The sequence below is a fragment of the Corvus cornix genome, chromosome 3, assembly GCF_000738735.6.
Source record: "Corvus cornix cornix isolate S_Up_H32 chromosome 3, ASM73873v5, whole genome shotgun sequence".
NCBI classification, from domain to species: Eukaryota; Metazoa; Chordata; class Aves; order Passeriformes; family Corvidae; genus Corvus; species Corvus cornix.
The window spans coordinates 52,031,219-52,057,338 of NC_047056.1; the positions used below are offsets into that span (position 1 = coordinate 52,031,219).

A 26,120-nucleotide genomic window follows, 5' to 3' on the forward strand; every position below is an offset into this window, starting at 1 on the left:
TAGATTCTCTATTTTTCTCTAAATTCCAGCCTAAATTCTCTGTTTAATCAGGCTGGTATTTTTCCCTGATGACTTGTCTTTCTTTCTACAGTTGGGGGCAGCATGCTCCTGAATATTTAACAATTCCTTTTTAAAGCACATACAGCCTTTCTGAACTCCTTTGCACTTCAGAAATGACTGCCAAGAGACTCTGTCAATCAGTGTCCTAAACAGGCCAAAGTCTGCTCGTTGGAAGTCCAGGGTGGAAGTTCTGCTGGTACCATGTTGCATTGGGGATACTGCAACACGCATATATCAAACCAGGAGTCCCGTGGAAAGGAAATATATATGGACAGACAGATTCTTGATAGCTGTTTCAGAGAGATGTTTATTCCTCCAGCCGCATGGCCGGAGCTCTGCCCAGGAACTGTTCCAGTCACGGGACCAAGGGTCCTTCTGCCCGCGCAGGGGAACACAAACCAACCAATGGGAACGAGGCTGAGCAGGGGCAGGGAAACCCCGTGTCTGTGCCCTCAGGGCCCCTCTCCCAGGGCTACACGGCAGGGGAGGGACCCCAACAGTACCCCTCCTTATTTCACCCAGTACTGAAACTCTAATGTTTCCTGGTCACTATGCCCAAGACAACCATGGACTAGCAAATCACCCACCAGTCCTTCTTTGTTCACAAAAAACAGGTCTAGCAGGACACCTCCTCTGGCAGGCTCATTTACCAGCTGTGTTAGGAAGTTGTCTTCCACATACTCCAGGAACTTCCTACACTGCTTCCTCTTTGCTGTGTTATATTTCCAGCAGACATCTGGCAAGTTGAAGTCACCCATGAGTACAAGGGTGAGCAACCATGAGACTTCTGCCAGCTGCTTATAGAATGCCTCCTGTCTGTTCGTGCTGGTAGGGTGGAATATAACAGACTGCGACCACCATGATGTCCACCCTGCTGACCTTCCCCCTGATCTATGCCCACAGACACATGCAGTTCCACCCCACCACCTCTCCTGCTTTGTCTGTCTCTTTGGAAGAGCTTATAAGGTATCCATTGCAGTGCTCCAGTCATGAGAGTCATCCCACCATGTTTCCATTATAGCAAATACGTAGTTTTCCTGTTGTACAATGGCTTCCAGCTCCTTGTGCTTGCTGCCTGTACTGTGTGCGTTGGTGTAGATGCACTTCACGTGGGCTAGTGGTTTTGTCCTCTTACAAGCCTGCTACCCCCTAGGCTGATCTCTAGTGAGCCTGGTCTTATCCGTTTCCCCCTTTGAGCCTAGTTTAAGACCTCTCTGAGGTCTTAAATCAGACTTGAATGAGTTAAGACAAGACAGACTTAAATGTGTCTTGAATGAGTTAAGAAAAATATCTATGGGGCAGGTGTGTTGTAAAGATTTGTGCTGTATTGTAAGTGGCTTTGTTGAAGATAATTATCACATCACAGCGTAATGCTAAATGAGATACCTCAGGTCGGTTGAGAATTTAACCATATTGACATTTCAGGATTCAGCAGTGTATGTAATATTTCTAGTATTGGCAGGGTGGAGTGAGAAGATGCTATCAGACTTATTTTGTACTAGCTCTGGTCTATAAAAAAATAAATGTCTTACACTGAGGAAACAGTAATTACCTCTATTCTCTCATTTTTCAAAGACTGAGAAGGGATGGTAGTTTTCTCAGTCTTTGAAAAAATATTTTTGAAAGAAACCATCTCAAAACACAGGAGGGGAAGATAGAAAAGAATTGATGTTTCTGAAATAAGAAAATTTTCATAACAGAAAAAAAAACCAGATGGCATTTTAACAACTGTTTTGGCATAAATCTCAATGTAGTATGTGAAAAGCTGACATGATCTTATTTACAGATTTCCTTTGTTTCTTTAACTACAGTTAGAAGAAAATACTTCATAAAATACATTCTAGAATCATTTTAATTGTTAGCAAGCAGAGTTGTCTGAAAATAGCTTTATACATACAGCTGTACTTATATACAATGTGTACAGAAGCACAGTAACAGACTTCCAAAATGTGCATATTGGGTTAGCAACACGCCTAGTAAAGCTCCAGACAGATTAAATAATTCCCCCACATCGTGCTACAAGAATTTTAGAGGAGCTATATACAATTTAGTTTACTTACTTGAAACATACTTTAAATATTAAGTCTGGGAAATAATGAGCCAAAACTGTGCTGATTTCCTGACAAGAAGGAGTTATAGTCTACTTCGGAACACCTTCCCTTCACAACAAAAAGGAGCAGACTGTAGCTTGTCATTCTGCCAGAAAGCTGGCTCATGCTGTCCATACCACACACAGCAATTTAAGACATTGAGTGGAGAGCATGAATCAAACAGAAGCATCAAATCTACTACAAATTAGATTATTCTTTTTCCGGTAGGGCACCTGTATCATCTGGTAATGCCCACATCACAAAAATTCATTTAGGAAATAAAAACCACAATGGATTTAGAAGTTCTGTGAAAGGCTATGCAGCGTAGAAAGATTGCCAAACACAATGAGGAGTAAGGAACAAAAAAACCTCAGCAGAAATAAACAGAAAACTTGATTGCAGTCAATGATATACATCAAGAATTGACAAAGGAAGACTTTAAGCTTTAGTGCTTTGCAGGTGTAAAATCTGTGTGAGTAGAAAGGACTCAAGACTGATCAGAAGAGCAGAATCCAAAACTTTATTTGGCATCCAGGAGGAATTAGTGGTATAAAATTAAAAAAGAGTTCTAAGAACATGTGGGCTCACACAGAACTAAGGGATGAAGAAAAAGAGCCAAATGGAGAAAATGGATGAAGCAGTGTTAGGCAGTTAGGGATGTGTCCTGGTTCCAGCCAGAAAAGGGTTCATTTCTGCAGTAGCCAGGAGGGACATGGCCGGAACCCTGAGGTTATTCTATACCACCTCATGCCAAAGCAGGGGGTGGGGGAGGGATGGTGAAGTGAGCGGCCCAGGTAGCGCCAAGTTCCCCATGGTGATCACTCGCATATGAATCCTTCACCTCTTGTTACTAATTTTAGTAACAGTCTGCTATTAATATTGGTGTTGCTACTGTTTGTTGCTTATTTCATTGCTGTTTCTAGTAAATTATTATCATCTTAACCTTTGATATTTACCTTTTGTGCTTCCAATTTCTCCTCTCCATCCCGCTGCAGGGGGAGGGAGAGAGGGAATGGGGAGTGAGACAGCGGCGCATGTTTCAGTGATAACATGTGTTTCAGTGATAACACTAAATTGGGGAATGCCATTCCTAAACTATGACAGAGTGACAATTTTCTAAACCATTCCACACAGATTTACAAGTTCATATTAATCAGCTCCTTTGTATAAAGACTTCCAAGGAGCCGCTGAAGCCACAGGGCAACTGCAACTAACTAAAGTAGGCCATATGGAGCCAGCCTACGCTGAACTTAATAAGTTTTCTCATTTGAATGCTGCACACAACTGTAAGTACATTGCATCCCCCTATAGGTCTCACCAACTGGACCATGCTGGTTGACATTAAGAACTTCAATCTGTTACTTTCCCTGTTGAGTGGTTACAACTGGGGGTTTTTTTTCCAGATAATTAGCTAGAACACTTACAGATTACATCAATATAACTTCTCACTGCTTTAAAACTTGGGGTAAAGATATAACTAGGCTTGAAGAAAGAGGAATTGAGAAAGAAATTTTGTACTTCAGGTGGTTCACAGACTTACAAACAGAACTAAATAAGAGCAAGTGTATATTAAGGACAAAGAGAACAGCAAACTGATACACTGCATTAGCACTTCAGCTTTTTGAAATTATAAGACTAGCAACTAATTCTGAAATCCAATCTAAATTTCTAGTGTACTCTCTAGTATTCACCTTAAAGAAGTCACTGCAGAAGTCACTACAGGATACAGTGTAGTGACAGACACTGTGAGCACCTTCTCTCTGGAGCTCAGACAGAAAAGCTAACGTCTCACCTGGCTTGGGAATGATTATTTGTCAGATTCTATGCCACTGTATAAGGGGGGAATCATCTCTGACACCCCCCTCCAAAAATTTTATATGAACAGCCTTGCATAAGTAGCAGCAATAAGCTTCAGTCATTGTGTCTGTTTGACTACCTGTGCTGACATATGAGCTGATTAAAGAAAAAATAAATTAAAAATTAAAAGTTTAATTGAATCCAAAATGCCTAACAATCCTAATCAGCAATGCTAGCAGATACCACAGAGCTAAAATCATGCAAAATCTGTTAAAGCAAAACACAAGCCTGGATCAATATTCAGTTAAAAATACATATTTTCAGATCAGAAAATCTATACCTTTTAAAGCAATGTTATGTCAGATACACTGCTTTCCTTTATGTTGAACATATATTAGTATCTCCTTTAAAGTACAATATGATGCCAGTCAGTTTTGTTTTCTCAATGAAACATACTGTTCATTCTATCTAAGAGTCTGACTAGGTGTGAAGTAACCTCAGATTGGCCAGAATTTAACAGATCCTCTCTTCTGAAGACTGTCAAAGAACAAGTGCCAGAAGTGAGTTACAAGCTGCAAAGGAGAAGTTCCGATTTATTCCACAGTCAAAAATCACACCCATTAAATCATAATGACATTTCTTGTTTCAAGTTGTGCCCATTCAGTTGTGTCATGGTAGTTACTGGGTTCCTGGTATTGCTTTTCAGGGAAGTCATTTGAATGGCAGAAGAGTTGCGCAAGTGGCTGGCAGATCTCTCTTTCTGAGCTTTCTTCCTGCAGCGAAGCTGGTTGTTGAAATGTCTTCTAAAACTCTCACTGAGAAAATACAGTGCAAATGGGTTGACACAAGAGTTGCAGAAGCTTAGCACTCGGGCCACTAAGGTAACAACCATATGTCCCATCGATGGATCGATCTTATTGTAATGAAAAGATCTGTACATGTATAGCACATGGTTAGGAAACCAGCAGATAGCAAAGAAGCCAACAAAAACTAAAACAATTTTTGCCAGACGCTTCCGAGTTTCCATCTAAAAAGATGAAGAGAACCCAAATAAACAACAGTGAATAGAACTACCCCACATAACAGACTTAATTAAAACTTGTAGCATTTTGTTCTATATTAGCGTTAACAATTATCATAAGTAAGGCCAGCAAAAATGCTTCCTTTGGGGCCTGAATTACTTTTGCTATCTCATTTTACTTTCCTTTTCCTCTTTCAGTTTACTTTCAGTGAAAGATCTTAGCTGTTTGCAGTTACCGAAGTACACAGCAAGAGTGATTCATGACCCAAGGAAACACTGGCTTTTAGCCTGTAAGCATGCACCAAAGGATGTCATGAAATGTAACCTTTTCTGACAAAATCTCAGTGCTTGGCTTGAATCTTTGGTTTTAGTTAGAAAGCTATTTAGAAACTGTTGGCTTCAAAATCTAGAGATATCATGAGATAGATGTTTACTAGGGTGTTAGCTATACAGTGGTACTTATATCCCTTTGTTTTTCACTAAAGGTCTCAGCTTGCACCTCTCTCCTAGAGAAACCACCAAAATTGCATTACACTGTCTGAAGCATCTTAATCCCAGAGTAAGGTGAAAGGTTCCATTAATTGCAATAACATCACAAAATGCACCTTAATTGCAGTGCTAAGGTAAAACAGATTACAATGTAGATACTTAAAAGATGGCAGGACACGAGCCTACACAGTGGTTCCAAACTGAGAGAGGGAGATAAACTGGCCAGGTAGAAGGCACCAGAGAGAGGCAGAAAGTTTATCCATATTCCTCCTAAAAGATTTATTATGTATATCAGGCATGAAAATGTTGCAAAGAAAGGAAAGTTTTCTACTCTGCTCAATTTTCTGGGAAAAAAAAAATCAAGTGAATTTATTCTAACAGTTTTTCAAAATCTGTGAAATTAAATGGTTTTCTTAGGCCTATCTAAACAAAAAACAGTGGGGAATTCAAAAAAGATGGGAAAACTCTAGCAGTCAAATTTGGTAGCGTTTGCATTCAGACAGATTGCAAGAACAGACTAAGAGGTGCAGAAATATAGTGTGAGTATTACACTTGGCCTAAAGAAACATGAGCTGATAGCAAGAGTCTGAATTTATTTCCTCTTGCTGGGAGATATGCAAGTACACCAGAATTTTCTGTTCTTCTGAGCCTCATAGATTAACAAAGAGAAAAAACTAAGTAGAATGAAAAAATATATTCTTACTTTGAAAATACATGTGAGTACAGAAATGTAGTATAAATTAAATATTGTTTCCATCTAGAGGGTTCAGCCAAAAGGCTCTCTATATTTCACAGGAAAATAAAATAATACATGAGGTGCTAATATGTATGCACTTTTGACAAGAAACAGACTAGAGTAGAAATGAAAAGGACATAAAGGAATGTAGTCTTTCTGAAAGAATATGTGCATTTAAGGAGATTTCTGTGAGTATGAAAGTAGTTTTCTAAATTACTGGCAGAGAAAACTGTTCAAAACTGTCTAAATGGGCATAAGTATTTTTCTCTATCAATACTAATGCTTTTGCAAAGTAGTTGAGGCACTTTCATTGCAAAAGCTGTTGTTTGTACATATTTGTGCTCCTGCTAATGTTGCTATCTTATTGCTTCCTGTGCCTTACGGGGAAGATTGGCTTTGTCCAGCATTTTAAAATGCTTTGTCTCAAAGGCATACAGAATCTATACCGAGAGTTTTATAGCATCTATAACAGAAGGGATATTAGAAAAGTGCAAGTTCAGTATTGTATCTGAGAAAGTCAAAAAAGAATCGGTTAATGCTCTATGTTTACATTTCCAACACTCCTTCATCCTAGAAGTCTTAGATCCCCTAAGTAAAATTTTCCCTGCCTATGTCAGTTTTCTCATTTCCAAGCACAAATAAAAAGGGACAATTCACAAAACATTCATGTAAGATTTCTTTCCTAAAATGACTGCCTATAGAAATAGGTGAAGTCACTGTCATTAACTAAAAAACATCATTCCTCGGTAAGAATACAAGTAATGGTTACAGTAACAGCACATACAAACATATATACCAATTTCATTTACTGTTAGGAATGTGCATTGATGGCAATGAATTTATAATTTTCCTTGTTCATATTAATTTACATACTGGGCTTAATACCGAGTAATTGTGAAAACAAGGAAAATTTTCAGATAATCCTTGGCTTAGTTCACGTGGAATCTGAACTAATCCTCTGCAAAATCCAACAATTTGGATGTTATAATTCCTTGAGTTTCATTTATAAATGTATAAAGCACACAAATCTTTTACTGGGATGTAAAAAGCAAATGGCTTACCTGTCTTTTGGAATGCTCGCTGTGTTCCCCAGGGATGTTGTGAGCACTTTTTATTAAACTCTTTGCAATATGATAGTAGTAGATACTAATAATAACAAGAGGGACAAGGAAATACACAAGGAAAAGCAGCACAGAATGGATCTTTGGGTGCATGTCATCTGTCATGGGGTATGGTATGCATGCTGTGAAAGTGGCATTATCTGTGTCATTGATGTGAGCCAGTTCAGAGAACACTGCTTCAGGAACTGCTAGGAGCATGGAGATTACCCAGATGGCAGAGGCTTTAAGACAAGTCCATAGCACTGCACTGGAAGTCTGGATGTCCATGGGATTTACAATTGCTTTGTACCTGAAATTGATCAAAATGCAGATGCAAATTAAAAGGTATTCAAATTCAAATGGGATGCACAAGGTTACTTCATATCTTTGATTAGAATAATGCCATGTTTTTTCTTATTTGAAATGTCAAGGGGCTTGTAATCATTCTTAATCTAATTGCTACCTTTTTTTGTAAACACTCATCAGAGGAGGAAAAAGGAGCCTTGGATACAACCTATGGCTGTGTCCTACGGCCCATTCTGTGCCAGTGTGGTGACAGTGAAGAATCAGCCATGGCTCTACCCTTTCCTGCTCCAAACACCCCCAGGAAATCTCCAGATGTGCATCCTACATCCCGTACTTCCACCTGACTCTTGTACCAGCACATGATCACTTAGTGTTTCCTTCCTTCTTTCCTTGGCTCCTGTAGCCCAGGGCTCTCTCCTCTGCCACCACAACTTTCCCACTCTAGGATGCTCCCAGCCCCCTCAGGGGAATGTATGCATCTTCATAAAGTCAGGCATAAATGACTCCCAAGGGCCTGTGCAGGAAGTATTACTCTTACATAAACATTTCCACATCAATAGTTGGAAGCTGCTGCTCTACACTGCATTTTGGAAAACTGTCTCATAATGTATGATTGCATATAAAACTTTGTGGAATTGATCATTTCATAGCCCTTGCAATGGAAACAGGAAGAATTGCAGAGAATGGAAATTTCACACTGGAGCACTGTAAAATAAATTAATAGAAGTAGACTTTGGTCAGGAATCTTTTTATTAAAAAATAAAAATCATTGCAGGAAGTGATACAAAGTCAAACTTTCCACAAGAAAATGCTCATGCTGTAAGGACAAATATAATTTGAGAAAAATATTTCAAGGATACCTTAAAGTTCTACTTAGATCTTTTATTTAATTTATTTTTTTAATGTAAGTAAATTATGTTTTAATGTTTTTATTAAAAACAAAACCTTAAACAAAACATTTCATTTTGTCTAAGTTGTGGCAATATGGAAGCTCATGGGATTTTTTTAACTTCTTTAATTTTTTTGTTTCTACTTTCAATTTGATTTGGGATGGCTGGGTTTTTTCTGAAAGAGCAGAAGTCTTGAGAAATAGAAAAAAATTACACTTCTTTAATATCCAAAGAAAATTTTACCAGGAAGAAGGGAGTTGGGAGAGATTCATACTCCAGGTACATAAGTTTGTTCTTCCTCAAGTGTTTGTAGTGAGGGGAGAAGTACTTTCAAAGAGTGATTCAGATTTTAGGTATATTAAATCACCCCCTAGGGTGCTTATTTTTTTCTCTGTTAGCTACGCAATGAGCTTAGGTTAAGGAGAACAGCAACTTAGATGCCTCTTCTTTGTGATAAAATTCCATATCCATGCCTGTAGATAGATATACATGCATACAGATGTATAAATATGTACAGGTATGAGCACGTGTTTAAATACTTCCCAAGGATTAGTTTATGCCCAAATATAACATGGATGCTGAAGGGAATGCTGATAAATGGAGCTGTGATCCCAAATACCCCTTAGGGCTAATTTGCAGGTCCTGACAGATAGTTTATAGCCCCCCAACACCTTAAGCAGATGTTTGCAACTGTCTATGCCATGAAAATGTCTGGAGCAGAGCATTGTCGTGGTACGCAAGGAAACCTTTCCGTCAGAGAATGTGTGAGTCAAAACGTGCCTTGGGGTCCTCTTTCTCAGGATTGTGATGAATTGTTTAATCACTAAATAATTAAAAATAATGGCTATTAATGTTCATATCCTCTCTCAATTCAGAGAGAGTTTTTAGTTTATTTTCACCACAATCATGGAGTAGAAAACAAAACTCAGCGAACTGTGTCTGTTAATTTATATTTACCATTTCTGCTAACACACAGTGAGAAACTCCCTGGACACCAAGGTGTAAAGAAAGCCTTTATACTGCCATAGGAAGGACAGAAGCTTCTGCACAAAGCATGAGTACTCCCCAGCACAAACTGTGACCTTATTATTCAATAATTGCTTCCTATTGCTGTCTGCCTTTATTTCATTACATAAAGACAGACCATCTATTTTTGAGGTGACGTCAAGTCCTTGCATCTGCTCATTTTTTTGAAAAGTTTGCATTCTTAGGGAAGAGCTGGTGCGGGGGTTTTGGGGCGGGGGGGCGGGAGGGGCATTGAATAAAAATAGTGGTTTGTACTACGGATTTTTTTCCTCTCCTTTTCCATTTCATTGCTTCAAAATATTTTGACCACAGTCCTATTGTATCCTATGACCCAAGAAAATGACCAGGTCACAAATAATTGTTTTGGCAGCAATTTGGCCTAGTTAATCTCTAAATGGAAGACTTTTTCAGAAGTCTTTACATTAGCAGAGGATGTGACACATATTGGTACTTTAGCATATACTGCTGTTTCAGCAAATTGTATGCTTTTCCCTGAGCCACGACTTACTCCAAGTTGGAAGGCATTGGAGCAGAGTGCCCTTTTTCACAAAACAGCTGAGTTTAGCACAAAAAAAAAAACCCTTCTTTTATTCTACTTGCTACTTTACTGACTACAAGGTGGCACTTTTCTTCCTAGGACTCAGCCCTCACAGTACTCAGTGTCAACGGGAAGAAAAATGCACTAAATGCTTTACAAACCTGTCATCTTGTTTATATCTTTGAAAAGCTATAGAGTGAAAAGAAACAGGTTACAGATAAAATGAAATGTAAACTGAGTGTAATGAGAAGTGTTCCCAAAGAGAAAACCCAACTTTTTCCTTTATATAAAACCAGTGTAAGGCTAAAACATACTGCCAACCATTCAAATTACAAAGACCATATGTTCTATCAATAAAAACCATGTCAGTAAATTAGACTAAGGGTGCAAATTAGTCAAATTAGTAAATAAATTCATCTTTTTTTTATTTGACTGATGAAGAGCAAATTATACGTTTCCATGAAGTTCAGGAAATAATTACAAATATGCTTTTGATTTTAATTAAAAGCCTTCTTGTAAATTCCGTCTTCCTATATCCTCTCTCATTATCACTGCTGACAATGGGACCCAAACTCGGGAAACACTTCCTGTCTTTGGAGCTGTGGTTTCTGCCAACAGACACCAGCATGAACTTGCCCCTTCTCATTCTGCAGACTGATTTTCTTTTGTATAGCATTTTTTTTCCATTTTAAAGCAGTCTCCTCCCTTCTACACAATCCCAAAATAAATTGATGAAAAGAATATCCTCTTCCTCCAGAGTTATAACATTTTGCTACCTTCTAAACTCCATTCTATTTTACCTACCTCTCCTAACCTTTGTTTTCAGAGACTTTCTAAAGGTATTTCTCAGCTGCAATTTAGAATGGAAGGTTCTATTCCTGCCTCTCCTGCATCCAAAATGCAGTTCCCTTCCCACACACTTGATTTCAAAAGAAGCTGCTCCTTGACTAGGCCTAAGCTGTCCTTCCATTGCTTTGCTACTTTTTTTCTAGAGCACTTTGTTGTGATGATCTTAAAAAAAATTTAAAAGAAAAACCCAAAACAACTAGACAATACTTAGGCAGCCACTGGAAAATAGCCTACCATTCTAACTAGATTTGCCTCAATGTCTCCTTGCCCCTTGGATTCTGCATGGTCTTTTGTCCTTAAAAGCCCTTTAGGTCAAGGACTTTATTCTTGTTACTTTTTATATAGTACCTACCACAAATAGGACCCTAATTTATCACCTAGTTTCCTACATGACATCATGTAGGATGAAAATAAATTTAATCATGAAGTGTCATAAGCCAAGCAGAGACACAATTGAGGCAGGGCAGATTCATATTACTTTGCTTTGATTTTCATTTAAATCGTGAAGCTGGAGGAGTTGGTATTATTTGCCATATTATAAATAAGCATTTAAAGCGATGTTGCTATGCCATACTTCTACATTTCCTGCAAACTAGAGTAATTTATCAAAACCATTCATAAGTTAGTTTTTAATTGTGTCCCTGCAGGGTGCTTTCAAATACAAAAATCCTAACATAAAAGCCTATAAATAAATCTGAAAAGGAAACATGGTTGTATGGTCAGTATTTGCTAAAAATACTAATATCATGTCCAGTTGTTGTCCACTTGACTACGGTAGAATGAAATTTTGGATGGGACCAAAGCCCTTTTCCTTTTATGGGCAGTTCAATTGGCCCAACTCCAGTTGAATCATTAAGAGGAGAACAATTTTTCTAGCTGAAAACAGTGTGGGATCATTTGAGGTCCACTGTTGTGGGAGCTTCTTTCACAACACACAAATGAACTGAGATTTTCATTGTTCTATTTTATTCTTATAAATCCTTGCAATGTAAAGCAAATTTCTTTTTTTTTTTTTCAGGTAATATCAATATTTTTATTCTGTGCTTATCTCTTGAGAGCAGAGAATTGTGTTCACCCAGGAACAAGCATCTCTGAGGTCTGATAGTGAATATAATGCAGGCTAGAAGACCATGTGTAAACACACTTAAAATCAATGTCAATGACATGTGTTCTGTGTTTCTCAGGGGGAAAAATCTTAAGATTTTCCTAAGTGGGAAAAGTTTTCCATTCTGTAAAAATACATTCTGTTGAGCCAAAAACTATCAATAACGCTTCAACGCTTGTTGATGATATCTCCACCCTGAAAAGAATCAAACCAGAAGTTTCCCAGGATGGTGGAGGTGTTTTTTCTGCATGAAATACATTACCTGTCATCCACCCAGTGTTTCAGAGGATAAATTTTCTCTTTCCTTTTCATTTTTTCTTCTATTTCTACTTCTGCTTCTTGCTAGTCACCTCACATTAGCCAACTATGCTTCTTACAAGCTCATGCAAATCTTGCAATGCTAGTTCATTGCCTGCAATCTGAATTTTTAGTTCTACTTCTCTAAAGCTATTCATTTATAACTGCACTAGTTAAAAGCACCATCAGTAATTTGTTAAATTCTGCTCCTCAAAGCAATATTAGTAAATTGTTTCACCGCCTATTATTCAGAAAAGTTCTTATGTGTCAGTATTGCCAGCAAATTTATATTTAAGTTTGATAATTTCAAGTCACTGATGAACATATTTTTGCATATCTTAAGACAGACAAATAGGTCTTCATTAGAGTTGCAGTTTCTCTAAGTTTCTACTGTGAAAAGACAGAGGAAAGGGGAGGGGAGGAGAGATGGAGGGAAGGGGAGGGGAGGAGAGGAATGAGGAACCCTATCTAATAAAGATGCTACATCTGTATGAGTAAACTAAACATTGCCATAGCCTGTTTTTAGGCCTGGAGGCCAAGTGGCATTGCCTAGACATCCATGACTATTTAATTAATCTCTTTAATATCCTAGTACAAGACCACCACATCCAAACAAATTAGGCAGTTTACACTTCTGTTGGTAATGGCCCCTGGGCTTGTATTTAATCCTGAAACATGCCTAGAAATCCTTTAGGAGAATACTGATTGACCCAAGTCAAAACCACATCGTGGACCTCTCCAAAACCATTTTGACAAGTGGCTGACTGCCAGTCCTCAGTCCAATGGTCTGATACTGTTGAATATGGGTTTGTACATATATAGATAGATATACACAGACGTATGTATGTGCATAGAAAAAAACCACACACTTTCAGGTGCCTGAAAGCATCATCCAGAAGCCTCACACAATGGCTGGCCCATCCTAACCCACTGTGCCCATTTGTTCTTGACTTTCAAAATAAGCAAGCTGTTGCATTTCCTCTGCTGTGCATGCCAGGAGCTCCCCAGATTCCACCTACTCTGTTGGCACCTAAGCTTCATTACAATCCTGAAGCTAAACACAACAAAGTTGAGGAGTCTGATCTCAAAGTTATGTTTAAATAGTGGCTGGGGCACACCAAAGTCATCAGCCTTCGCAAAACTGCCACTGCAAAGGCAGCTCTGGCACATGCCTCTCCAGGAACAAAATGGAGCCATTCATGCAGCCAGGGTGTCTGGGAGCCATTGCCCATGCCTGCTAGACAGGGGCTCAAAATTAACATTTCACCTGTGAGGAGAGAACCATATTCTTAGCCCTCTGCATCACACAAACCACTGGATATACTGTTTCCCACGGGGCAGCATAAGGAGGCTTAGCATGTGTATTCTCTTGGCTTCTATCGCCTTTCTGGAGCATCTCATTCCAACATTAATTTGGAATTCTGGATTTTGGATTCTGCTCAGGAGGGGTGGATAGGATGAGGGGAAAGTCAGTACCTAGGCTAGATATTAGGCATTAAATGCGCAGCCTGGACAAGCTTACGTACTGTTTGCTTTGTCCCCAAATTATCTATTCTCTTTTTAAAAAAGAGAAAACCACAACTAACCTTGTTTAATTCTTTCAGGGTGTATATTCTCAATATTGAAGAGTCAAAGGACTCTGAGAAAAGAGAAATCCATTTCTCCAAATGGGCTTGATTCAAATCCCCTTGATATCCCTACCCTTAGGCTGACAAGACAGAGTTGCATGCTTGTCTGCATACTTACTGTGTGCTTACTGCATGTCTTCCAGCAAAAATATCTACACCTACTTGAATGAAAAGGATCTCATAAAATCATCACTGCTGGAGCAGAAGGTCAATAAAAACATCAGTTACAGAAACTAAAGTCCCTGGAAGAATAAATCCCAAGTGTAAAATATGCTTAGTGCCAATTTACCTTTATAAAATTTTTGCTGTTGATGAATTCAGTTATATCCAGGCCATGGCAGATAACATACTGTTGTGGAGAACATTACATGGTCTGCTGATTTTTAGAAATCTTGCAAGCCAAGAAGAATTAAATAACCAAACCTCTATTAATATATCTAGAACAGACTTAGATTTTACCATTTGAGAACCTAGAATTGAAATATCTAATTTCTAAATTCAAAAATCAGCAAATTCATTTATTTGCTCCAGTATTATCATGTAGAAGCTCTACTCTGTCGCTTTTAAATGCATTTCCAGTTCAATTTTATTTGTGACTTCTGATCTTGGTCTGCCCTGAAATCAGTGTAGATGGAAAATAAACAAGTACAGACCATGGTAAAAAAGGAAATATAAAAACATTATAGAGGGAAAAGTTAATACAGCAATCCTTAATATACAAGCAATCAAACCTGGAGCCAAAACACAAGCATGAAACTATTAAAAAAAATACTGTGAAAAGCAGTTGGAAAACAATGAAACAATATTTGGGATAATCATGAGATAGAAAAAATAGAACTTTGAGGTGTAATGACACATATCAAAATAACCCATTTCTCTGATGTTTGTACACACACACCACTATGTAAGTTTGATATATGCTCATGCAAAGCTGGAAGTACACAAATCTACATGCAGCAGATGCAATTATGAAAAGCCTATGTGGACTGTTTGTCTTGTAGTTATTTTCTCTGATACCTGAAAAGTTGTGTCAACTTAATTCCAAAATACACTTCTCTTCAATGGACACCAAAGTAGGTTTCCTCTTATTTCCACAAATTTAATGAACTTGTAAGAACTTACCTGCTATTTGTAATTACACTGTCAAATTGGGCTGAATCTCAGCATGGATTTAGAAGTTGCTAGTGGAACATGTTTAGACCTAGGGATTGGGACTGCATATACCTTGTTTCATTAATACATATAAAAACCCATAAAATAATGTAGCACCAGAAATATATAGTCTGTATGAATAGCCCTGCAGCAAAACTCATACAATAATTACACAAGTTTTTCTATAATTAAACAATTTAAAATGAAGATTCAATTAAATTATCCTTTTTCAGGAAGATATTGAAGAGTTCCATCACCCTGCACACATATACAGAGATGTATTATTTTTTCTCTAACAAATTAATTATGTGAAATCTTTTCACTGGAGACAGCATAGGTAGAGCATACCTGATCTTTGACATCATTTCTGAGGATCTGCTAAATGAAGACTTGAGCACTCCAACAGTCCAATTGGTATTAACCCATTGCAGCGTAGTAGATAAGGGAATTGTGTACAACGTTGTGCTTAGGGGCAAACAAGATAAATGAACGGTGATATTCATGTTTGTTAAGAATTGGGCTGGATCTGCTGTTTAGCAGCTATTTTGTCTGTCACAGAAACTGCCTTTCACTGAATTGCTCAAAGCAGCAGGAAACAGGAGGGATGCTTTTGAAGCCGTTTCTCTGGGTTTAGGTTGCAGCCTACAAAAGGCAATGGGACACTGGCATTTGCATTAGTTAAAGCAAAGTGGCTGCTGCCAGCACAACACGGGCACTGCATTGATCACTGACTGGGATGAACACCACAGCCATTTCTCACTTTGCCTTCCTCAGTCTAAGCTGTTTCTGTATGGGTTGGAGAGCACACACAGGACAGGCACAAAGGCAGGAGTTTAACAGATGCATGTGTCTGTATGAAGTTTGAGAAACAGTTGCCTGACTTGGGAGGAAAACATTATTTGCTGAGAAATCATTTTCAGCTGTGCAATGACAGTCACAAAAGGAACTTCTCCAACAGCTAATTTGAATTGCCTGGCTTGGAAAATATTACCCTAGAATCATTAACTCCTTAATCTACTCCAGTCAAAAAATTCTTTCTGCATTGTTGGGGAGGGGGTGGTTCTGCCATCTCCTTTTTTTTCTGGAATATTTTACATCATATTCCTTTTATCTGCATAAAATGGATATAAATTAGTTAGAAAATTTTAAGGTGAGGACAGGCTTCATTGTTTAACTTGACAAAGGTGTTCTGGCAAGCTTTATTTTGTGAGTCAAGTTTGCACATATGAACTAAAAGGCAAGTTGAAAAGTGTGACAGATAAAGCTTGCCAAACCTCTCAAATTTCTTTTGCATTGCCTGTTACTGCATAATTATAACCATACTGCTACAGCCTACAGTGAGAGAAATATCTGGACCATCATTTATTTTAGTGTACTTCAGTAATCCATTCATTTAATACATTGACCTCAAGAGTTAGGGTTTCTAAAATACTTACTTACAGATCTCATAGTTCTACTTGGTCCATCTATTTTTGTTTTCCCATCTACTATACACAGCTAAGGCATTGTTTTTCCTCTTATACAGATAATTTTTCATTTTAGCTGTGATTATTTTTTCTTTATTCTTTGGTTAGTTAAAAGTAATTTTCAAGATGTCATTTACTATTACTTTCCCCATAAGGACTCCTTAGTCCCTGAATTTCAGCTATTAGAGCTCAAAAGGAAATCATGTCCACTTTCCTGCTTCACTACTTTTAATAAGGAATGAGGATTTTATACTATTTCAATCATTGTATTTCAGCCTGAATCAGCATCTGCCATAATAAAAGAAGAAAATATAAATAAATGCTGGGAAAAGTAAAAAGAAATTTATTAAGAAAGTAAAAAGAAATTTATTAAGGTGACATTACTAATGAAAAACCCAAAGAAGTTAATAGGGCAGCTTTTCACACTTCAGAACATTTGCAGAGTCCCCAAAAAAGGAAGAGATAATAGACAAGCAAACTGAGCCAAAACAGATTTTGTTATCCAATGTCATCAGAAGTCAGTACAGAGTGCAAACTTGCAAAAAACATTTTTGGTTGGTTTTTTTTTTTTTTTTTTAATACAGATTGCAGTCTTCGAAATCTAAAACAAATAAAGACATTTTTTAAAAAATAGAAGGATCAAATAATTTAGCAATGCAAACCTATAGAATACATTTTAAGCATCCGAGGCACTGTAGTTAGCTCTTTAAATATGAATTTAAGTTTTCAAACTGTTACCTGTTAATCAAGTATTTGTCCCATCAAAGGTGTTCTTATGTCACATTACTTAGGAAGAAAGAAAATACAATGCTATTCCTGTTGTAGTAGTGTGAGTGACAGCTTTGCTGTCTCCATTAAAGTGCAGCAGAACTGCATTAGAGCTAACACATATAAACCCTTCATTAGAAATAAAATTCAATGTAGAAAAAGAAACAGAATTAAAATTAATCCTATTTTTACAGACCGCATAAAAACCAAGGCATAAATGACAGCTAAAGAGAAAAGAAAAGACTATGTGGGAGAAATCTAAAGCTGTCTGAAGGGGCTTCTATTTATTCCCCCAAAGGCTATTCACTCCAGATGACTTGGCATTTTGTGGGTACCACACAACAATGCAGTAATGGCCAGAGGGGCACATTGTAGTGCCCAGTCTTAATTCACTGCCCCCGAGCTGTCCACAACAAGGTTAAAATTCGATCCAGACCTCTAACTCTGAAAAGCATCCTGGAAGCACCTTTCCACACCTTCCCTATGGGCCCAGTTTGCCTTCTGCATTAAATGTATGGTCCACCATGGACACAAACTGGAAAAACACTTCATGCAGCAGTGAGCAAGTTCACTGGATGGTTCAAATCAGGTTCATCCCTGGCTTCTGCCCTTTTTGCAGTGAGGAGATGCTGGCACACATTTTCTTCATGGATGCCATGCTTCACTCCCTCTGGCAATACTTATCACTGCTTTATTTTTATCCTCCTTGTCAAAGACCACACCAAGTCCTGAGACTTTCTCACCAGCATCCATTACCCCTGGCCAAAACTGCAGTCCAGGGACCCTGGAGAAACAAGCTCATCAAGGCCCCATTTTTCATTTCTTTCCCCACCACATATTTAGAAAGTGCATCCCTGGCCATCACCCACCAGCTCTGGGCACTTTCAGGGTGTGCTGAGTGCTATTGGGAGTGTTCTGTCCTACACTCCCCTTAGTTCCCCTCTTTTTTTTTTCCTCTTACATTTTTGTCTTTCAGCCCTCTTCCTTTTCCTTATTTGTCATCCACTCTATTAAGTTTTCTCTTTCTGTTATCCACCTTCTCTTTCTTCCTTGGTTTTATAAACAAGAGAAATATTATGGTTTGTAGAGGTGATCCAGTTTCTCCACAATAGAGAAAAGTCAGTGGCCATGAGGGGCAGGGTCGCTGTCCCTACATATCTCCTGTGCGGCAGTGAGAAGGGACAACTGGCTCAGCAGCACAGCTCCTGTGCTGCCTTCTCCATCCCATAGGAGAAGGACACTCCATACTGCTCTGACACCAAAACCCTGCACCGTCAGGGCTACCACTGCATGATCTCTGCTACCACCACCCCCAGCTCCACCACTGACCTGCCCCCACATGTGTAGGGCTGCAGCAGGGCACCACTCCCCACACCTGGCAGCCAGACCTCCAGGAGCTCAGGGGTGTGAAGGACTAGCTGCTATTCTTGTGATGGGGATGAGCAACCTCAGGCAGATATGCTGCTAAACTCCATCTGCAAGTCTGCTCTAGGGAAGTCTGGAAAGTATTGTTAAAAATTACATATTACATTTGTACACACACAAAAAAAAACCCAAATTAACACTCAAATAATCTCAGTACAAGATAATGAAGCTTCCAAATAAAAGGCACGATTGTCACACTGAAAGCATTACTGATGCTGAGAAGGACATCTGTGACAAAAAAATCCATATGAAATGCATTCAATTAGTACTACTTTTTCTTCCTTATAGCTTCAGTTTGTTGGCAACACTCATTCAGAGTTTGTAGCTTCTGTAGCTACTTCTGTTAAATGTATCACATACATGGAAATTGTCATGCAGAATTTCCACATAAAGTGCTAATTAGACTGTGGAAACAAAGACAACCTCCTTTATCCCAATTCACGCAGGCATGCTGCAAAGAATCCTAAATATTCCTAAATCTGTTCTTTAGTGTAATCAATATCTGGCCTTCTATACAGTCTCATGGTAAGAAGGAGCAAAAAGCAGGAAGGGCTTAAATTATCCTATATTAAAATGTACTTTGAGCAATATCTGTGACAGAAGAGGCCACTAAGAAGACATTGTGTACCAGACCAAACATGCACTGGATTGTAATGGAGCCCTCTTGGTGCCATCACTGCTTACAAACTGCTAACATCCTATGCTAGATTCACTTATCTGGAGAAAACACTGCCCCCAGCCGGGCCTCACCTCCTCGGGACCTCTTGGGTGGAGGATGCTGCCACCACTTCTGATCTGCCAGCATAACCACCCACAACTGATCTAGTTATGACACACATTAGAATCTGGCTACAGATTAGCGTGGCAGAAACCCCTCCACGCCAGTGCCTCCCCTCTAGTTCAATCCAAGTGTTATACAAAGACCATAGATTTGACTCCAACCCAAACTCCCCTGAAAGTTCAGCCAGATTCGCTCAGGAGACTGGTCTCCAAAGTCAGTGGCTGACCTTCTAACTGGAAAATAAAAGTTTTTGTTTTCAGTAACCAAAAATAAAACTACAAAGGTTAAAGAAACATTGTTAAATTACTGGTATTAACCATTTCTGACATTGGCATATACTGTGAACTCCAATATGATGGAGGAATGTATTTATAATGAGCTTATTAGGTCTCAGGACACAAACTGTAGCTGTTTTCTAGTATGTGCTATTCTAGATGCACTAAGTGTAAACAGATTCAGCATTATAAATTCTTGAATCTTTACTGATATAAAAAAGAGGATATAAATTATCTGGAAAATCAATGAATGCTCCAAAGCTATATAAAAAGCAAATTAATTAATCCTTAAACATTAAATCACCAGCATTCCCTCACATAACATTTCTCTAGAGAGATGATCTCCACTAAGTTCTTCCCTTTTCAAATAAGACACCAGAAGATTTTAAGGAGTGGAAATAGAGCAGAAAGAGAACTGCAGAGTTTCCTTGGCTCTGTAAGGACAGATTTTTAAATACTATTTAATTGAGGTAATCAGAGAGTTAGAGGTGTTCACTTTAGGTATGTTTTGCAAGCTCTTCTTCAAGACTATAATCCATTTTCACAAGTTACAAAGTCTTTATAGATGAGTATGTTAGGTCCTGATTCAAACACAACTGAAATTAATGGTCAGTGAAGACTACCCTCAGGTGGAACTAAACAATTTACTGAATTAGCTAAAAAAAAAAAAAAGTTATCCTCTAGTAATGAAAATAAAGGACTAAAAGTTTTAAAGAAACATTATTGTAAGTGCGAAGATATATTTCTATATTTCAACCCTTCACATCATGCACCAATATAATGCAGCGGCTCAGTTCAAAACTCAACAAAAGAAAGTGGGAGATTTTCTATGGAAAAGGAATTAAACATTTTCATTTCTGGCCAAAAAAATTTGCTTAGATAAAAGAATAAGAATAATTTCATATAATTTAGGTTTGCAATTACACTGCAAGATTTTGTCTTTCAGAGCCTGAAGCATAGTCCTACAGCCACTCAGTTGCTACAAATTCCTTAAGTACCCATTCACAGTAATTGGGAGGAAAAACTGGGGATCCAACTCTTTGTTTCTTCCTAATTTGACAAGTACTGGAGAAGAAAGTGTTACTTTCTAGTTTGTTTGGGGGTATTTTTTTTTAACTTTTCAAAAAGTTCAGAAGCTAATAAGAATAGTTTGAACAAAAGTTTAAGACTGACAATTACAAGAGAGCAATTTGGTGTCTCTGAATTCCCAGAAGCTAAACTAGTTCTGATGGTCACCTCGGGTAACCTACTCTTCTATTAAGGCACAGACACATATACACACACACGCAGACACTTTCTCAGCAGAAGGAAATAAATTGATTAAAAAATACATCTGTGCCTAACTTGGTTTAAGTCACCCACTGCCTGTTCACATAACACTATGACTTGGCAAGGGTCATATCTGGCATCTAAAACCTTACTCTAATGAATGAGATTTCAATATATGGACTGTTACAGGACCATCCCAGAGACGCAGAAGACCTAGTTCTTGCAGCTAACACCCTGGAAGCTGAGGGCCCAGGCACAGCCATTTTCAGACACCCTTTAATTTCAATTTGCACCACTTGCCATCAGTTAGTGAGAGAAGAAGAAGCATGGACACCTCACAGGTTGGAATGAGGGAATTGCAAACCAGGGATACATTATCTAGGGGCGTGATTTACCTTTCATCTAGCTCCAGCTGGCCTTAGCTCAAGTTGCAGAGAGCTGAAGTGGCAGCCCACCTTTCCTACCTGTCAGCACTGAGGGCAGTGAGGGTGAAGACAGAGACACCAACGGAGGTGAGCTGGATGACAGGGATGAGCTTGCAGCCCACTTCCCCAAAGAGCCACTCTTCAGAGAAGTACCGGGAGGCATCCACAGGCACACAGGTCACTAGCAGGAGCAGATCGCCAGCAGCAAGGCTGGAGATGAAGATGTTAGGCACGCTTCTCATGGCACTGTTGGAAATGAAGATCTTCATGAGGGTGATGTTGCCCAGCAAGCCGACAGTGATGATGATCAGGTAAAGTGAAGGGATCACACAGCGGATGATGAAGATGGCCGTGGCTCTCCCCGGGGACAGCAGGGCTGTGTCGGGCGCCAGGTGGACACTCCCATTCTCCCCGAGGGGCACTGCTATGAGCTCGGGCGGGGGCTCTGGCTCCATCCTCCAGCTTCGCGTGGACTGAAGGTCTCCAGTGCAAAGTGCAGTGGGAGACACAGGAAAGCTTCACCTCTCTCTCTGCAAGTCAACCAACTTTCCTCCCTTCTCTCCTGCCTTTCTTCCTCCCCCTTCTTTGCCGAGTTTTCTCCCTTAAGAAATGCAGAGGAATGTCCGCCGGCGCAGTGGCGGGGAAGGGAAAAATTCCCATGCACTGCCCCTCAGGTGTTCAGACAAGACTCTCCCGGTCGGCAGGAGATCCTGAGCCTGGGGGGCAGAGAACGCCGTCGGGACAGCCGCCACCTGCCCGCGTCCCCGGGAGCGCTCTGGGTGCGCCGCTGCGGCGAAGGCGCGGTCCGGCCGCCCCCCCGCGCCCGCGGAGCCGCCAGCGCTGTCCAGCGGCGCCGGTGCTGCCCGGGCCGCGGGGACGAGGGCGAGGCGCAGAGCGAGCCCGCTCCTCTCTCCGCAGCACCGGCTTATACCTGGTGCCGGGAGGGGCCGCCCCGCCCCGCCCCGCCCCGCCCCTCCTCCTGCGAGTGCCCGTGCCCTCGCCCCAGCCCCTCGCCGCCGAGGTGGATCTTGCGGTGAAGGGAGAGGCGGATCCCGGAGCCGCCGCCGTCCCCGTCCCGCGGGGTCCCAGCCCCTGAGCGCGCTGTGAACGACGCGGGGAGCGGGAGGGGCGAGGGAAGCCTCTCTCCCCGCCGCTGCCCACCGCAAAGCAGCCCCCGCCAGGCTCTGCCCGGCAAACCGGAGAGCTGTCCGACACGTCGGAGAGAACGCGGGATCCCCTCCGGAAACCCCTCTTTCAGCATCTTATCCAGGTGAAACCTCAGTGCTTTGAAACGCAGGGTGGCGGGGAGCAAGGGGCTTGAGAATGAAGAGATTTTATTGCTGACATCCAGCTGTGGGTTCTGCATAGATCCTACTCAAAGACATCAGCTGTGTTTAAAGTTTTAAGGTTTGATTTGTGAAGCTGCATTTCACAATGGTCTCGACTGTGGAAAGGGGGACAGGTGATGTGTTTTATGCATTACTTACTCTGCAAATGGTATAACAGTACAGAATGAATGTTGTTTGACTCTTTGAAGATTAGCATTTGTCCCTAATGTTTCTTGCTTTTCAGTGATGTCTTTTACTTCCGGGTGTCTGCACATGTATAGGCTTTCCAAACAGCTCCATCTGTTTCCAGCAGAAGCCATGAATGTAGGTAGCCGTGTAAATATGCTGAAAGACAGGCAGACCCACTGGACTGAAGTTTTCAAGATAAAATGTTAAGGCAGAAGAATAACAGCATTTGCCAGTAACGCGTTTTGCAGACTGATCCCTTTATTTCCTTTTCTCAAAAGGGAGGATGCATGAGCCTGTAGACAACTTGCTTGTTCATGTTACTACCAGTTCTCTTGAAGTTCTGTGGGTTTATAACAGGTCTATGGAGAGTCTGACCACTGAAATATCAGAAGCAAAGGATGTCATGTGTGCATGGCCTATCCATGGCATGCTGTCTAGTGCAGGAATTAAATCAGTGATTTTTTCTTAAATAAACTTTTACAAAGATTATCAAAGAAAAATAATTAATTTTTCTTAAAAGTTACACCTCTTTATATCTATTCATTGATCATTGTGACGCTTCTCACGTCTCTGAATATATAAATGCGTTCAAGTCGTGTAAACTAATGATTCAGATAATGCTAAATAATTTGTTAGAACCCAAGCAGTGCTAGGCCTCGGAAAGGATCAGGCTAAATACTTCACCTTTAGCACTAAGCAGCTCATCATAATCATCACAGAGCTCCTCTGGAGGTGATTCTTGTTACTGATCAAATTTCCTCCACACAGTTTTAAATTCAACTATGCTCCCTCTGAGGCAGCCTTACTGATAGCTTACACATTTATCTAAATTGCTGTGACCCTTTACTTTGCTGAGCATACATGAAGTTTTCTGAGGTCAACAACAGTCATGTTTCTGCTAACACTCCAAATCAGTCTTTTTGGTTCCCACTGGCTGGATCCAGTATGTCTTTAACACTGAGGTAAACTTCAACACTGAATGTATGGTCCTTTTGCTAATTTGTATGGAAATATGTTTATATATGAACAAACAATATGATTCCCATTGGGAGAATAGTTTAAATTCAACATGTCTTTAATATTGATTTTCTTGGGACAAGAGGAAGTTGAGTCTTTTTGCATGAATATCAACAAAAGAACACTTTAAAAACTTCTATTGGTATAAACTTATTGCAGTTTGCATGGAGAGAGGTGAGACCCCTTGCTTTTTGTTGTACACCACCACCACTCCTACTGCTGCCTTTCAGAAGAATTTCTTCTATCCTAGTAAATTTTATCTGTCCTTCAGTTAACAGGATGAATTCCTAAGGCTGAGGAATTAGAAACATTTTCAGTGCAAATTTATCAGTGCAAATTTATATTCCTGATTTTTATCAGCATTTGATTTTATCTAGACTATATTTTTCATAACTCTGAACAGCAAGGAAATCAGCTTTGAAGAAAGTGAGTGTCTCCAGCTCAGGGAAAACAGAAAGTTAGATTATGCTTCTAATGTTGTTCAACAGATGCCTGTGTAAAGACAATGGAATACACTTGAACAGTATGAATATAATTTCCTGCAGAGGTGAAAAGGCGTGTGTGGGGAAGATCCACAGACTCTGACACAAACCAGTCAGAATTGAGATCTCCACACACAAACTGTTCATTATTCTCTTTTCAAACAAGAGTCCACCCATGTCTTTAGATGTTATTTCAGATTACAGCTAGAGACAATTTCCCTGTGCAGCTGTGACACAGTACTTGGCACAACAGTGAGGGAGAGAGTGCCACAGGTAAGTCTCCCCAGTGGGAAAGAAACTGGACAAGCACAACCAGCCACCACAGATGGAGTGCATCCGGGAGTCCAACACCATGGGGCAGAAACCACAACAACCTGGAGGCATGAGAGGCAGATCCAGTTCATCAGTAATTCCCAAATGTAGGGACTCAGAATCAGTTCACGCAGGAATGAGGAACTCCAGGCATCTCACAAACGCCCTCTACCGAGAAGTGGGTCTCACAGGAAAAAACACTCTTCATGCATTTATGCAGCTCAAGGCACTTAGTAATTCCAGGGCTAATTCCAGATTTGCACATCACAACATGTGTAGTCCCTCAAAGAGCCAAGCGTATCTGCCACCAAAACTATCTGCAGTAAGCAGCCTGTAATTATCTATGTGTACTTGCACATTAAATGAAAACTGGGTTCAAGTGGAGCCCTGGAAGTGATCATGTTTGAAGGCCTGATCTTCAGTCAAATATTAAAAAGAAACAAGGCAACAACCAAGGAACAAATACTACTTGATTTTAAACACTGAGCATTAGGAACCAAATCTTCAATAAATTTTTTAGTATCACACATTAGATCAGTAGATACAGTTGGAATAAGTGGCATGTATTGTAGTAAAGAGTAGCATCTTCCAGACAGTCAAAAGTACAATAACTCATGTCCCTCATGTTTTCTTTCTTGTTACTTCCATAGAGGCTTTCTTATTTTGATGGAGGGAACTCTGCAAACAAAAATGGAAATTCAGGTGCTTCCAGTACTAGACAAAGCTGGAAAACTAGCAGAAATGGCTTTCTCCAATATTCAGACATGCAAGCTCTCTTTTGGCAAACAAAACTTTATCTTATTGAGGCCAATTCAATTTTTTGTAGCATTTTCATGGTGCTTGTTTTATTCATGGCATGAGGATAATAGGTGCCATTACATTTAACCACATTAGTAAAGCAATGAATTGGGTGCTTAATGTTAAATGTGCAGCTCATCCCTCTAAGCTCAACTGCAGCTTTATGCATGCATTTAGATTCCATTTGTTTTACTCTGATTATTCAGTAGGACTTCAACTCATTAAAAGGTTAAACAGCACACCACTGAGCTGCAAACTGAAGTCAAAAGCCAGGCTTCAGGCTCACTTAGAAACAAATGTGATATCAACCACTTCCATCCCATTTGTCCTTGATAGACAACTAACACACAGTTGCTCTTATAGACTCAAAACAAATAATGATTTTCTGTCACGGAAATCCCAAGGAATGGCTTGAGTTCCCTTGGCAGACTGCACTCAAAAGGACTGCACAATGCCAGCTTACTCTACTTCCATCTCAAGTTATCCTCCTAATGTGGTGTT

At 39.8% G+C, this 26,120-nt stretch overlaps 1 protein-coding gene across 1 annotated transcript; it reads right to left on the reverse strand.

Annotated features, from left to right (window-relative positions):
- Positions 1–1,896: 1,896 nt before the first annotated feature.
- On the reverse strand, positions 1,897–22,243 carry NMBR (neuromedin B receptor). The gene is made up of 3 exons (XM_010399912.3): positions 21,533–22,243; positions 7,255–7,603; positions 1,897–4,974 (listed from the first exon to the last, which is right to left on the reverse strand). The coding sequence occupies exons 1-3, from the start codon at positions 21,946–21,948 to the stop codon at positions 4,573–4,575; spliced, it is 1,167 nt and encodes a 388-aa protein (XP_010398214.1). The 5' UTR covers positions 21,949–22,243; the 3' UTR covers positions 1,897–4,572.
- Between the last annotated feature and the right edge of the window lie 3,877 nt (positions 22,244–26,120).